The 15029-nt window shown below is 43.5% G+C and overlaps 1 protein-coding gene across 1 annotated transcript in view; it reads right to left on the bottom strand.

Annotated features, from left to right (window-relative positions):
* Positions 1 to 15029, bottom strand: part of WWC2 (WW and C2 domain containing 2) — a 1026812-nt gene that overhangs the window by 283117 nt on the left and 728666 nt on the right. The window contains exons 12-14 of the mRNA XM_078677991.1: positions 4987 to 5104; positions 2972 to 3052; positions 2776 to 2859 (exon numbers count right to left, since the gene is read on the bottom strand). Of these exons, the coding sequence (XP_078534117.1) occupies positions 2776 to 2859; positions 2972 to 3052; positions 4987 to 5104 (283 nt within the window). The remainder of the gene's footprint in view (positions 1 to 2775; positions 2860 to 2971; positions 3053 to 4986; positions 5105 to 15029) is intronic.

Raw genomic sequence — 15029 nt, 5'->3', positions numbered from 1 at the left:
GTTTTTTCAGTGAATTTCAAAGGTTTTTTAAATGCTGATTTCTAACTATAAAGTGCCTGAAACCTAGGTTTTCTTCAGTGACTTTCAATATTTTTTAAATGCTAATTTAGAACTATAACGTGCCTGAAACCTATGTTTTTTCTGTGAATTTCAATGGTTTATTAAATGCTAATTTCTAGCTATACCTACAAAGTTAGGACATGTGAAGAAAGAGGAAGAAAAGCGCAGGAAGAAGCAAGAGATTTGCCGAAAGAACTAACAGAGGAGCAGAAAGTCCTCATGTGTCCCCAACTTTTGTAGTGACGGGTACTGGTGGTAACTGACTCTGAATAACCAGGACCAGAGCCAGTGCTATGCTAAAAGACACTTAGAATAGAGTGAAAACACCTACATACACTAGGGAACACTATGCGTTCGGGTACCCCTGTAAATAGCATGACCTCCTCTGTATTTGCCATGAGTTAGTGCCTGGGTCATTGTATGAGTACATGGGTAGTGACTGCATGATTAAAGTGCTGCAAGGACAGTGTATGGTGATTTTATAACTGCTTGGGTTTTGGCGGAGTGATTGGATAAGTGCATGATGCTGGATGGGTGATTGGAGGAGTGCATGGGTAGTGACAGAGGGATTCCTGGAGTGCATGGGTACAACCTGGGTAATTGGAGGAGTGAATCAGTACTGTGTAGGTGGTTAGAGGTCTGCATGGGTAGTGCACAGGGGATTGTAGCAGTGCATGTGTTAGTGCCTGAGTCACTCCATGAGTACATGGGTACTGACTGGAAGATTAGAGAACTGCAAGGAGAGTGCATGGTGAATTTATAAGTGCCTGGGGTTTGGCGGAGTGATTGGATAAGTACATGGTGCTCGCTGGGTGATTGGAGGAGTGCATGGGTAGTGATAGGGCAATGGCTGGACTGCATGGGTACTGCTCAGGGTATTGTAGCAGAGCATGAGTTAGTGCATGGGTTATTGCATGAGTGCATGGGTAGTGACTGGATGATTAGAGTGCTGCAAAGAGAGTGTATGGTGAATTTATAAGTGCTTGGGTTTTGGTGGAGTGATTGCATAAGTACACACATGTCCCATCAGTACCCGCCCCCTCCCTTCACCACTGTGCAAACGCGCCCCCTGGCGGGTTTTAATTTGGGGGATTCATTCCCCTTGAATCCTGAGGGTCCCTGGGGGCCAACTAGCCCACCATGTACCTCCAAGTAAGTGCCACAGAGCTGTGTTGCAGAGAGGTGGTCCGAGGCCACGCCCCTTTTTACACCTCTCTGCACTTTCGCTTACTAGAGGTACCTGGTGGGCTAGTTAGCCCCCAGGGACCCTCAGGATTCATGGGGACTTAACCCCCCAACTTAAAACGGGCCACAAGCGAGTTTGCACAGTGGTGCAGGGAGGGGGAGGGTCCTGATGTGACAAGTGTGCAAATGCACCCTGTGGCACATTTTAAGTTAGGGGATTAAGTCCCCTTGAATCCTGAAGGTCCCTGGGTGCCAACTAGCCCACCAGGTACCTCCTGTATGTGCCAGGGAGCTGTGTTGCAGAGTGGTGTTCAGAGGCCTTGCCCCTTTCTACACCTCTCTGCAATGCAGCTCTTTGGCGTTTACTGGAGGCACCTGGTGGGCTAGTTGTCCCCCAGGGACCCTCTGGATTGAAGAGGAATTAATTTCCCAATTTACAATGTGCCAGGGGGGTGCATTTGTACACTTGGTATGTCAAGCCCTGCCCCCTCCGTGCACCACTGTGCAAATGCGCCCCCTGGCGTGTTGTAAATCGGGGGATTAATTCCCCTTGAGTCCTGAGGGTCCATGGGGACCAACTAGCCCACCAGGTACCTTCAGTAAGCACCACAGAGCTGAATTGCAGAAAGGTGTAAAAAGGGGCGTAGCTTCTGAACACCTCTCTGCAACGCAGCTCCCTGGTGCATACTGGAGGTACCTGGTGGGCTAGTTGGCCACCAGGGACCCTCAGGATTCAATGGGACTTAATTCCCCAACTTAAAATGCAGCACAGGGTGCGTTAGCACACTTGTCACATCAGGCCACGCCTCCTCCCTGCACCACTGTGCAAACGCACCCCCTAGTGCGTTGTAAATTGGGGGATTAAGTCCCATTGAGTCCTGAGGGTCCCTGGGGGCCAACTAGCCCACCAGCTACCTCCAGTAAGCTCCACAGAGCTGCGTTGAAGAGTGGTGTAAAAAGGGTGTGTGGCCTTGGACCACCTCTCTGCAAGGCAGCTCCCTGTTGCCTACTAGAGGTACCTGGTGATTTAAAGTCATGTATATGAACCAACAACAGAATGCAAATTACATCCTGAAGGCATTTTGTTGAAACTAAATATGGTAAATGGATAACTCTTTAATTCAGATCAGACAACTATGAAATGCAAGTATGTCATTGAAGGCACTGGATGCTTAGATATTTATTGCATTACTCCCAATTTAAGAATGAGATGGCGGGCCAAAATCTGTGTATGACGAGCTTGTAGAAACATCAATTCGCCATGGTAACCTACATTCATGCTTCCTTGGTAGACAGATCTACTTTGACCTCTGCAACATTTCAAACCCATGCATGCAGTGGAAAGAGAGAACTGCACACGTTTCACAAACTATCATAGGTACATTTTTATACATTGCTTAACATTGTTCTAAATTCAAGGGTGCCTCCGCTGAACATTACTAAAGAGTCCAAAAAGATTATACATAAAGAACATTATCAACTGCAGTAACTAAATAGTAATTTTTAATGATCAATTTCCAATTTACTTACACTTTAGAACTCTGAGGCACAAAAAAGGCATGATGTCGAACCTGCATTATAATTATTACAAAGCTTGAATTGACCACATCATATCTGTGATAAATGGAAAAAATAAAGAAAGATTAAAAGAATTATGTGATATAATTAATTCACACTTTTAAAAGCAGATAGATGTAAATAGATTTGTATAAGCTACATTACTTACCTTAGTCCAATTTGGACTTTGGCTGTTTCTAGAGTTGCTGCATCATCTTCACCATCTGCAGTGTCTTCAAGCTCACTTGTTCTATTAAAGACGAAGCAACATATTTTTAAGTATGCCAGGAGTGCAAAATGTTAATATACATGAAGCCTGGGGATGTTAGCTTAATTCTGAGCCATTCTGCCGTATTGCACAATTAAAGCTTAACAGCAAACTACATTAGGGTCAAATCAGCAACTGGTGTGGGAGAGGAGAGGTGAGGATAGGTGAGGAGAGGATAGGAGAGGCGAGGCGAGGCGAGGAGGGAAGGGGAGGGGAGGGGAGGATAGGAGGAGGGGAGGGAGAGGGGGAGGGAGAGGGGAGAGGAGGGGAGAGGAGAGGAGAGGAGAGGAGAGGAGAGGAGAGGAGAGGAGAGGAGAGGAGAGGAGAGGCGCTGAGATATGGGGGACGGCCAGCTGCTCTGGTATACAGCAGGAGGAGAATAGATTCTGCAGGAAAAAAATACTGAATGTCCCTATTTCAACCTCCCACTACATATCTCATAAAGAGCTCAATATTAATTTTATTTCTGATTTTATCAGGGATCGCCAAGCACTTATGTGGATTGCTGTATGGATGAACGAAGCAGCCACCCTGACCCAGTCAATCATTAAGGATTGCTTAGGTTGTGCTAGGGGCCTAGATATCCCGTGGTTGGGTGGAGTGTTGAGCAGTTTGCGCAGTATAAATATGGAAAGCATTTTTTGGGACCCCTCACTTGCTGCTTTAGTTGCAAAAAAGGATATGCAGAATGCTCTGTACTCCTTATATAAGACCGAGCGTGAGGCAGTAGAGGTCTGCAAAACTACTGTGCGTAACTATATGGCCATTGAACATAATAGGCACCCACTCCACATCAATTTGTTACTACCGATGACTCGCTGGGAGACAAGTTTATTGTTCCGTTTAAGGGCTGGCACAATTCGTTTTGTACTCTCCTTCCCACTTGGTTATTGTTCTAATTTAAACTCAATCCCGTGCCCGTGTGATGGGAGGAGCGAACAATCTGTAAAGCATTTTATCTTCTCCTGCAAATTTTATATCAAATATTTTAAACAGTTTTTATGCTCGTATTTTAATAAGAGAAGACCAATTAGTTTAGAGGCAGCATTTGATTCCATGTTAACTTTAGATGATGAGGACCTTATTTTTCGCACTTGCACTTTCCTAAAAACGGCAGTAGGGGCACGCAGATCCATCGTTGAAGACAGAGTAATGTAAATGGTTTTGTACTGTGATGATCTTAAATTTTTCACTGTCACTTATGATTGTATAATGAATGTATTTAGACTATTTGATCGGTTAAAATTTTAATATGTATGTAATGTATTTTTAGATTGTGCTTTTATGGGTACTGTGGTACCCGAATAAAGATTGACTGACTGATTGACGGAAGTGTGTAACACCATAAACACACCCTGAAGACATACCCCTAATGTTTACTTTAAATTGCCTACATTTTATACTATGCCTTCTTCTGCATAGTATAAAGGCACCTTCCGTATTGCTTATAAGGGTGGCGTTTCCATGTTACTTCAGAATTTTTTTTACCTCCAACACTACTGTCCCATCCTTCAAAAATAATAAAAAAATTCTAGGGTGATAGAGTGTGAACTGATATTTGACTCGTGCAATAGACTTGGTCTTTTGTAATACCCTGTGAAATAAAAAAATTGCTTTCCAAATAGAGAGTTGTTAAGATCTGGAGCTAGGCAGTACAGATGAACGTCAACCGAGTCCTAACACTCCGGTGATCAATAGGTCCAATTAGGTCGTTTTGTGGTTTTATGTTTGAAGCATCATACAGATATGAGTAGTGTCATTTAAATACATTTTCTACAGATATGAGTAGAGTCAATTAAATATATTTCCCACTTAAGTAACATTTGCATATGTTCTTGGTGCAGTGAAGTTAAATAGGCCAATAAAGGATAACATGTGAATATTTGAGAAAAAAGGATGTTACCATCAATACTTACGGCTTCACAGATGGCTCATAGACGCCACTGTCACCAGCGACAGATTCATCAGACACAGCTGCAGATACACCAGTTGGTTTCTCCTCCAATAGGTGACCCACATCTCTTCTCTGAAGATCTAAGGCAGAAGATAACGACCAGTTAGGTATGTGTAAACCAATGACTGTTTAACAGTGGACTGCTTTAGGATAACAATCATTTGGTAATCCTTGATAAAAGAGAACATATTTTACAAAGCATCAAAATAACATCAGTAATACAATTCACATACATCTCTGTGAGTAGAAGATGCAGAGTCCTTCTCATTGGGCCAGTAACATCCATTTGGCTTAAAACTACCATTTTGGGATTACAACTTGTGTCAAATTACTGCATAGACCAGAGAGTTAGCCCTGTACAAATTTCCACCGCTAAAACTTGGTGAATTTTGTGAAGGGTGGCTCTAGGACTTGGCCTTTTTGGCTAAAGTTCCCTACGCTTTGTGCTTTCCCTCGAGACCGTTTTGCTGACATAGACTTGGCAAATGTAGCTGTTTACTGAGACCGTGCTGTGGCACACTTGGATTCCCTGCTCTTTGCTGCCTCACGCCTCGCGGCCCCCGCTTCGCGGCAGCCGTTCGGGGCATTTGCTCTGCCGGATTGCCTGACCTAACGAGGTGACCGCTGAGGGACGCTAATACCTTCAGGGACTGCGAGGACCAGCGGGCGCTGCGTTACCTTACTCGCCGCAGCTGGTCCTTTTCCCGCCCCCTCCCACCTGGATTTGAATAGTGGAGGGCTGGGTGTGCTCTGTGCTGTAGCTGTTTACGGAGACCGTGCTGTGGCACACTTGGATTCCCTGCTCTTTGCTGCCTCACGCCTCGCGGCCCCCGCTTCGCGGGAGCCCGCTAGGGGCATTTGCTCTGCCGGATTGCCTGACCTAATGAGGTGACCGCCGAGGGACGCTATTACCTTCAGGGACTGCGAGGACCAGCGGGCGCTGCGTTACCTGACTCGCCGCAGCTGGTCCTCTTCCCACCCCCTCCCGCTATTTAAGGATAGCCCTAGACGCGCTAGCGGGACGCGCGCGGAGCGAAGCCGGGGCAAAGGGTGGGCCCTCTGAGGCCCTCAGAGGCCTGCAGAGACTGGACTGGGCACCAGACGCCGGTGCTCTTGGGACTTGGGACCCCTGACAGCTAGGTACTCGTATCGACAACTTCTGTTATATTTACTCAGGATAGGCGCGACACTGAGTGTTGTAGCCGTGCTGTTTTGCTTTGTTCTTAATATTATTTATTTTAACCATTTGTAAAATCGTTTCAGAATCTGTATAATTGTAAGCCAGTAAAATGTATAAGGAGAAATCAGATAAAGGCCCTATGGACTATTTAATCCAAAAAATTACTCAGATTAACTCTAATAGACGTGCCTCTCTTGGCCAGGGGAATCTTTCAATGACTCAGGAGGAGGCGCTCCGAATTGATATTTCCTCGCCTAAAAAACCTCCTATTCCCGGTGGTAAGGTAGTTACTGCGACTGCACAGGTCCATGTTATAAAACTTTCTGACTATCCAGATATCGTGGAAAAACAAAATCATACCCCACCTGTAAGAATATTTAAAAAGGCAAAAACACGAAAGAGAAGGGGGAAGCTAATGCACAAAGTACAAGTACAAGCACCTAGAAAAAGCTCACAAATGGTTAATATGATAAGTAAAAGTACTTGTGTGGGCAATATAGGGTCAGCTCCATTGGGATCGCATGTACATACTAGTGTGGAAGAAATCAGGTCTCCCAATTTAGAAAAAAGGGAAGATAAAATTGGTGTATCTGATTATTCCACAACTGAGATCACCATACTAACAACTCCGGTTGGTTTGAAGCCACACCACCTGAGCCTATGTAGTACCTATGATGATGAAGGGCTATCTGACTCCCCCAGATTTTCTCCTGCACCACTTACTAACTTAACTCAGATGTCAACACTGAAAATTACTACTAATATTACTAAAAAAAGAGGGGGTTGTTCCATGCCGACTAGGGAAGCTAAAGTACAGAAGAGGAGTTCGACTCCAGTTGTGATGGATGCGGCGACCTTACCATCTCTCCCAATCTTACCTCAATCGACAACTCATTCTTGTTCTTGTGGTGAGACTGGTTTATTGGTGAAATTAGAAAGTCTATTAAAAGGCCTAATTCAGCCATTGTTGGAAAAAATGAATTTGTGTAACACCAGATTTGACCAGTCTGATGAAAAAGTAGGGAGAAATACACAATTACTAGCTGATCTGATACAGAGGGTAAATCTAATGAAATCTAGTGGTTTACCTGCGTCAATGGCGACTGCTCCTAAATTAGCATCACCCTGCCCAGCCCCTCCCACAAAAACTGCTCACGAAGGGATAAAATTGACTGGCCCTATATCTAAAAGTGCTCCACCTGTTACTCTGTTAAAAAAGAAGCCTGACATTAAACCTGCGAGTAGAGTAGGCGGCCAAGGTGAGGGAAAAATGTTGGTAAAATATAGGCCACAGATATCCCAATCTAACGGCATTAAGGAGAATGGCATTGCAAATCCTTATAATAGAAAACGGTACCAAAATAGAACGGTTGACCTACCGCCTGAAGCTGCCCCCTACACTATAGTCATGGCAGGCGTCCCTGAGTTACCTATGGATGCGAGGGAAGATCACCATGCATTAAGAAACAAAGTAACACATTGGTTATCCAATAACAGACCCCTGCCAGCGCATATTAATGGAGAAATCCTGACGGTGAGGCGATCAGTTTGGGTGGGCTCTAGACCCAAAGATAAGAAAGGGGATGTTATCATTGTAAATTTCAAAGACCACAGAGCTGTCCGCCATATAGGAGATTGGTATGAGTCAAAAGGCAGTGACTCTATCTCTACTCACTATCTTAGTTATTTCTATCCGTATTGCCCAGGACAAAACCCTGGAGATAGGGATAGAGTAAGACATCCTGTAGATTGGTTTTCTTCAAACCAACGTGGATATGGTTTGATTCCATTATCCCAATCTGGGACACAGCTTGGTATTAATCGGAGGCAATTCTTCCCAACTACGCCTGGAATGGATTATAGGAATAACAACCATTTCTGGGAGAATAGAGACCTTTCGCGCCCAGCCTATAATCTTCCAACCTACAATAGATTCGATGTATTTTCGGGCCTTGATTATGTCGATTGACATGAAAAGGTTTCCGATCGGACAAACACTCGGAGTCTAGAAGAGGTTGCTGTATCTAAAAAGAATCTTATAATGTCCACCTTAGGGGAGGGAAGCCGAATAACTTTATCTTCAGAACCGACCATAAATATAAATTCTGTTGCTGGTGAGGAGCCTACTTCTAATACTGCTATAGCCCAGAAGGTAGAGGTCAGGGATAACAGTGGAAGAGTAAGCCCCCCATGTAAGGAGATAGCTTGTGATACTTCCACGGTGGAAGAGGAAGGAAGTAACAAAAAAGGAATTCCTGTACATTCCTATCCTGGAATGTAGCAGGCTTAAAAAATAAGATAGGCAATCCATCACTGGAGATAATTTTAAATGAGCGGGATGTCGTGGTCCTTCAAGAAACGTGGACCACAGAACCTGTGTATTTAAGCGGGTACAGAACCTTCTTTACTTCAGCTGAGGGTGGTCTACATGGCCGTGCGAAGGGAGGCCTAATAACATTTCTCTCGAATAAGCTTAAATATGAGAAAGTATCTTTTAAATCTAATTCAAATTACTATCAACTTATAACCATATGCACAAAGGGATTTATTGTAATTTTGATTAATTTTTACAATAATATCCCGAAAGATGAAATATTGAATACCTTAAGAACACTTAGGGAAAATATACAACATGAAACTGATAAATCTAATAAGGAAATGGTAATTTTATGGGTGGGGAGATTTTAACTGTCCACTCTGTATAAGGGGAAAAAAGGGGATTTGTGGCCTCATGTTAGAACAAGATATAAATCTAACACATTTTGAACATTCCTTGATCGGGGATTTACTTAATGAACTAGTATTTATGTATGGCTTGGGTTTTGTGAATGAAATAGCTCAGAACCCCACTTCTTTTCAACCTACATTTGTTGGCAGAGGAGCCATGTCCACTATTGATTTTATTCTTGTATCAAATAGTTATAGTAATAGGATCAATAGTTTAAAGATCTTAGAGTTACCCTTAAGTGATCATCTGCCCCTATCATTAGAGGTTGAGAATCCTTTTTATGATCATTCTGAACATATTCTCACCCCAGATATAGCCTCTGATCTGATTTTGGGTAGTCAAAATGGGTATACACTAAAATGGGGCAAGGTCACGCCAGAAAACTTTTTGGCAAAACTGTTAAATACTTGTTCAGATAGTTTTTCTATTTGCCTAGGGGAGACGCCCTGCTCCATACAGATTTTAGAGCATTTTGATAAAATAGCCCATGAAATCAAGAAAAGTCTGTGGGTGGAGCTAAGAAATAAGACTAGGCGTACTAAAAGCTGGTTCGATACCGCTTGTACCAGGGCTCTAAGTGATTTGAAATATGCCATCCATAGGTCTCCCCGGGATCATTTAGTAATAAGAGGGTTAAGGAATACCTATAATAAAGCCCTGAAACATAGGAAAAATGCCATAAAAAAGGAGGCCCTTGAAGAACTCTGCGAGGCTGCACAGTCTAAAGATGCATCCGCTTTTTGGAGGGTAGTTAACGCCCCTTTCCTCTTTGATAATCATAAGGCTCGTATTGAGACGGCGATTACCAAAGAGGAATGGGTGGAATACTTTCAACTTTATATAGCTCGCAGGATGCTCCTTGCTGTACTAATGTTTCTAATTATGTGAATAGCGCAATGGGTAAGGAAAAGTTGGTGATATCCCTGGAGGAAGTCTTAATCGGGCTAAATGCAACTAAGGGTGGAAAGGCTGCTGGCCCAGATGGGATCCCTGCAGATCTATATAAAGCGAACATAGAGATTTGGGGTCCCATGTTGGTACAGCTTTTCAATGCCACCCTAGCTAATGGTCTGCATTCATCCTGGTTTACCTCGATAATCGTGCCAATTTACAAGAAGGGTGAGAGACAAAATTGTGCATGTTATAGGCCAATCTCCCTTCTTGATTCATCTGTAAAAATTCTCGGTAGAATAATTTTGGCAAGACTCCAGAATTGGGCTGATGAAAATGAAATTTTGAGTGACCTACAGTACGGCTTCCAGAAAGGTCTGGGAACCGTGGAACAATGTTTAAACTTAATGATTATCCAACAAAAATATACTAGGGTTAAAGGGGAACGGTTATATCTTACGTTCGTTGATTTGTCTTCGGCATTTGATTGTGTATCGCATACAAAATTGTGGGATATTTGTAAAGAGTTAGGTGTCGACGATGCCATAATTTGTTTCCTGAGAGATTTATACTCAGGCGCCACCGCATCAGTTCGATATGGCCATGGGGGTGAAAGTACTAGAAGATTTGGAGTGAGGCGGGAGTACGCCAGGGCTGCGTTCTGGCCCCGTTCCTATTTCTTCTTCACATCAACGGACTTGAACATCGTCTCCTGCAGGAGTGCAGGGACATGCCTAGAGTGGGGAAGAGGTCGATCCCTGCGCTCATGTATGCGGATTATGCCGTTCTAATGGCTCGAACCCCCTTGGCCTTACAGAAATTGTTAGTATCCTTTGAAAAGTTCATGTTGAGCTTAGACCTAAAAATTAACTGTGGTAAAACATACTCCATGAACTGCGGCACAAAATCTGGAAAAAAGTCGAAAAGCATGTTTTTAAATAACGTTCCCTTGGAAAATATTTCGTTTTTCCCCTATTTGGGTATATTGTTTCATGAACGGGGGGTGGTTAAGTGCCATAAAGGCTAGAACTCTTTTGTTCCAAAAAACCATAATGGCCGTCAAGACTTTTTCGAAAAAGCTGGGGAAAAAAACAATAAAAGAAATCTTGACCATATATAATGCCACATGTATATCCGTAGCCCTCTATGGGGCGGGACTTTGGGGCTTTTCTAATATTGACCCACTACAAATGGTTGAAAACAAATTTATACGGGATCTTTTATCTGTACCGCAGAGTCTTTCCACTTACATTTGCCATGTGGAGTTGGGTCAACCTTACTTATCAGATTTAATTAGAATACAGCCCATTCTCTTGTGGCACAGGGTATGGACTACTAATGAATGTGTAGTTAACCGGGCTGTGATACAGGACATTTTGAACATGGAAAATACGGCCAATGTTGAATGGTTAGCATATATTAAGCAATTTATGTTTGATATTGGACACTGCAAATATTATGAGGATCCATTATCTATGGGAACTATACCCAGAAGATCTTTGAAAAAACTGAGCCTGGAATACCTCAAGGATAAAAGAAGAAGAGCAGAAGCCAGCAAAAAGACAGTTGCTTTGCATAACCTGATACTGACTGGAGTAAAAGTACAGCCCTATTTGACCCTGTTGATGTCAAACCACGATCGATTTCTTTTAACCCGCTTTAGATTGAATCTTCTTTTTAGACTTCTGTCCTTCCCAAAGATGAATTCATGGTCGCAGATTTTATCAACCTGCCCCTGTGATGATTCCTCGTCCCAATCCGACATTCACATTTTATTCTTTTGTAAATTTTATATCATTCCTCGCCGAAAATTTTTAATCCCCTTTCTTAAAGACATGAATTTAAAAAGATGTCGTCTAGCTTTCCTTGAATGTCAGAGAATGGATACTGTTTTTACTGTTGTGGTTCTTTTAAACTATTTTAAATATGTTTTGAAATTAAGGAAAACTATTAGTGTAAATGAAATATAATGATTATGTGTATTTTCAGTTAGCTTTTTATATAGTATGTTGTTCATGTTGTTACTTTCATGGTTAATGATTTTTAACCGAATAAAGTACTTTCTGATTCTTCTGATTCTGACTTGGCAATTTAGATGCTTTGGGTACTTTGCCACTGCTGATCAGTGTCAAAGTACTAGTGTTTCCTGTGTAAAGTGTAATGGTAATTGGTTGGCAATGATTGGTATGTTTGCCTTACTAGTAAAATCCCTAGTGATGTGCACTGCGTATTCCAGGGCTAGTAATGCAAAGGTGCGCGGAGACAGGAACTCAGGCCTGCAGTGTAGAGCCTCAGCGCAGTTTGCTAAGTTAGTATGGTGTACTGACAAGTACAACCACTTGTCAGGCCTTACTTTCTCTTTTTCAAACACATTGGTTACCCCTGTGATAGGTCCCGGTTAACCCCTGGGCAGGGAGCAGTGTAAGTAAAAGGCAGGACATATATAAAGGTGGTTGTTATGTCCTAGTAGGGAAAAACACTCCATTTCGTTTTTCACTGCTGAAAGGCCATCCTGCCCATAGGACAGAATGGGGGAGGCTGGGTGTTGTGTTTGTTAGCCTAGATTTCTATAAGTTTAAAATGGAGAGGTGAAGTTTAGTATTAATGAACTCACAGGGTCATAACACATCTTTCTGTGAAAGTAGTTTTGTTACTGTGTGTTCAGAAACCTCTCTTTTAGAAAGTGGCAGAGTTTTGTGCTTTAAGCATTTCTGTGTGTCTCTCCTGAATGTGGATTGGCTGTCTGGATCTAAAAGGCGAGAGGAGCTGAGAGAGGTGTTGACCCAGGGAGGGGTTGAGATGGCACCAGGCCGCACAGCATCTGGAGAGCAGGGGGAGGAGAAGGTCTGGGTTGGTGCTATAAACCAATTGACCCATCTCCTGCTGAGTGATTAAGCATTCAGACCCCCAGTATTAAAGGGAAAAGGTGACACTGGAAGGGAGACACCCAGAACTGATTAAGGCAGGGGTCAGGGACCCCTGAGCACAAAGGTGCAACCAGAGGCACTGGTGAGGAGTGCCTGGGTAGAGTGTGCACCGAAATTGAAGTCTCCACAGTGCTGAGTGCAGGACTCGGTGTCCGCCGAGACCACCGGAAGGATGGCCAGGTCATTGGGCCCTCGGAGTGAAATAGTAGCGCCCGGACCGGCAGCCACGGAGGAGCTGAGCCGCCGGCCCAAGCTCGCCGTGCCCCTTGACGGAGTACTGGATTAAGGGTCAAGTCGCTGAAGGAGCAGAGGAGAGTGGGATGGCGCCCCCCCAGGTAACGTGGATCACCACCTGGGGTGGGGTGCGGGCTCGGAGGGACACTCTTTCGGCTTCTCGCTTCTTTCAGCTGCACGAGCCTGTTGCTTCGGCTCGGATCGAGGCCGGTGCTGGGCCAAGGAGGGGCAGTATTTGGGCCAGAGTGAGGAGCAACACTTTTGTGTCATCATTGATCCAGGTTGGGGGCAACTGTTATCGGTGCACCTAAACTGTCGTATTACACTTTGCATTATTGCTGCTAACGAACTATCGAACTGTTGTACAGCCCCTGACCTTATTTGTGCCTGGCAAACTACATGCTTGGTGCGCTACACACTGCGTTATTTTTCTCTTGCAGAGTACACGATTGTAACGGGGCGCATTGCATTATTTCTTCATTGCACAGTACATGATTGTAGCGTGGCGCATTGCTTTGCTTCTTCCTTGCACAGGGCATGCTGGTAGTGATGCGCATTGCATTATTCCTTCTATTGCAACGTACATGACTGTGGCGCTACGTATGGCATTGTTTCTCTCTTGCAAAGTACAGGAGTATATCTTTACGCATTCCAGTATTTCTTTTCTTTTGCAACGTGTGTGATTCTAGCAATATGACTTGCCTAACCTTTTGGAAATGGTTAGAAGTAAGCTTAACTGTTGGTTAGAAGCGGTGGTTGGAATTAGAACCTATCAATACACCGGAAGAAATACTACCCATTATTTTATGTTGTTTTTGTATCGTGTGGTCATATCGTATATCTTCTTATATAAAGATTATACTTGTTTTATAAAAACTTGTGTGGAGTCTATTTGTGGTGACATCATTGGGTTGCTGTGAGTGGTTGCACATACTGTACATTCGTGCCTTGGAGATAGGCCTGGCTCCTAGTGCCAAGCTACTAAGGGGGTGAGCAGGGCTATCTCAGACCCAGTCCTTACTTAGTCTAACGTTGAAACGAGAGGTCAAGATCTCTCACCTGGCGACAGCTGTATGGGACAAGAACTCCACCTCCAGCATTTGGTGGCAGCCGTGAGGGATAGGGACACCCACTTCAAACAATGGCAAACATGGTATTATGGTGTCATCCCTATCCCGACATGAAAACTCACAATGACGCAATGATAGCACACCTAGGAGAAATCAATCCCTACTGTATTGGCAATTATTTATCTGTGCAGCATTACCAGAATGTTTACTGGGGCATTCGGACCAAGCCCCATTGAGTACTCTTTTATGATAAAAAAAGAGGATGGGGTTGTTTACCACCACAGGATCCTGGGAAACCAGCACTGGAATCTGAGAATAATGAAGCTCAAAATGTGAGTCAGGTATGACCACCTGTTGGCAGGCAGCACAAGTCATAATTGTGCACATCCCGATGATGTCTTGTCCACTGAGGTTCAAATTCAGTCGCCCTCAACAGGTTAGGAATAATTATTTTGGTAAGTGCAGTACCACAGCCATCAAAAACAAGGTTACAGTTTGGTTTCACTAGGTACATAAGTAGATCTTAAACATTCGTACAGTTCATTAGATACGCGTAGTGACAAAGAGTACATGACTGTTGCTTATGGAAAGAAATGTCTCTTCTTTTGATAAATTCCAAAGAAAGATTTTGCTAAAAGAACATTAATGGAACAGAACTGAGAATGTATGCTTGCATACTATTGCAAAATAATCATTTAACTAAACTGTTAATGCTTCTAGGTGACTGAAGGATCCATATATTATGAACAATCAGGCATGATATGGGAATTCGTCAGCAAGACACTTCGTGCTGCTGAACAATTTAAGTTGGAGCACCTATGATTCGCAAGGGCCAATCAACATTTACTATGGGTGGCATGAGGCTCCACCAGAAGTCTTAATGCCTTTAGCCTCCTAAAATATATTTTAAATCATCTGGGTTAAACAAGCACCAAATGCATTGTGAACTTTTGGAGAACCCTGCATAGGGCATTG

This window comes from Lissotriton helveticus, chromosome 2_2 (assembly GCF_964261635.1).
Source record: "Lissotriton helveticus chromosome 2_2, aLisHel1.1, whole genome shotgun sequence".
Taxonomy (NCBI): Eukaryota; Metazoa; Chordata; class Amphibia; order Caudata; family Salamandridae; genus Lissotriton; species Lissotriton helveticus.
The sequence above is the reverse complement of the archived record's forward strand: the minus strand, read 5'-3'. Positions and strand labels throughout refer to the sequence as shown.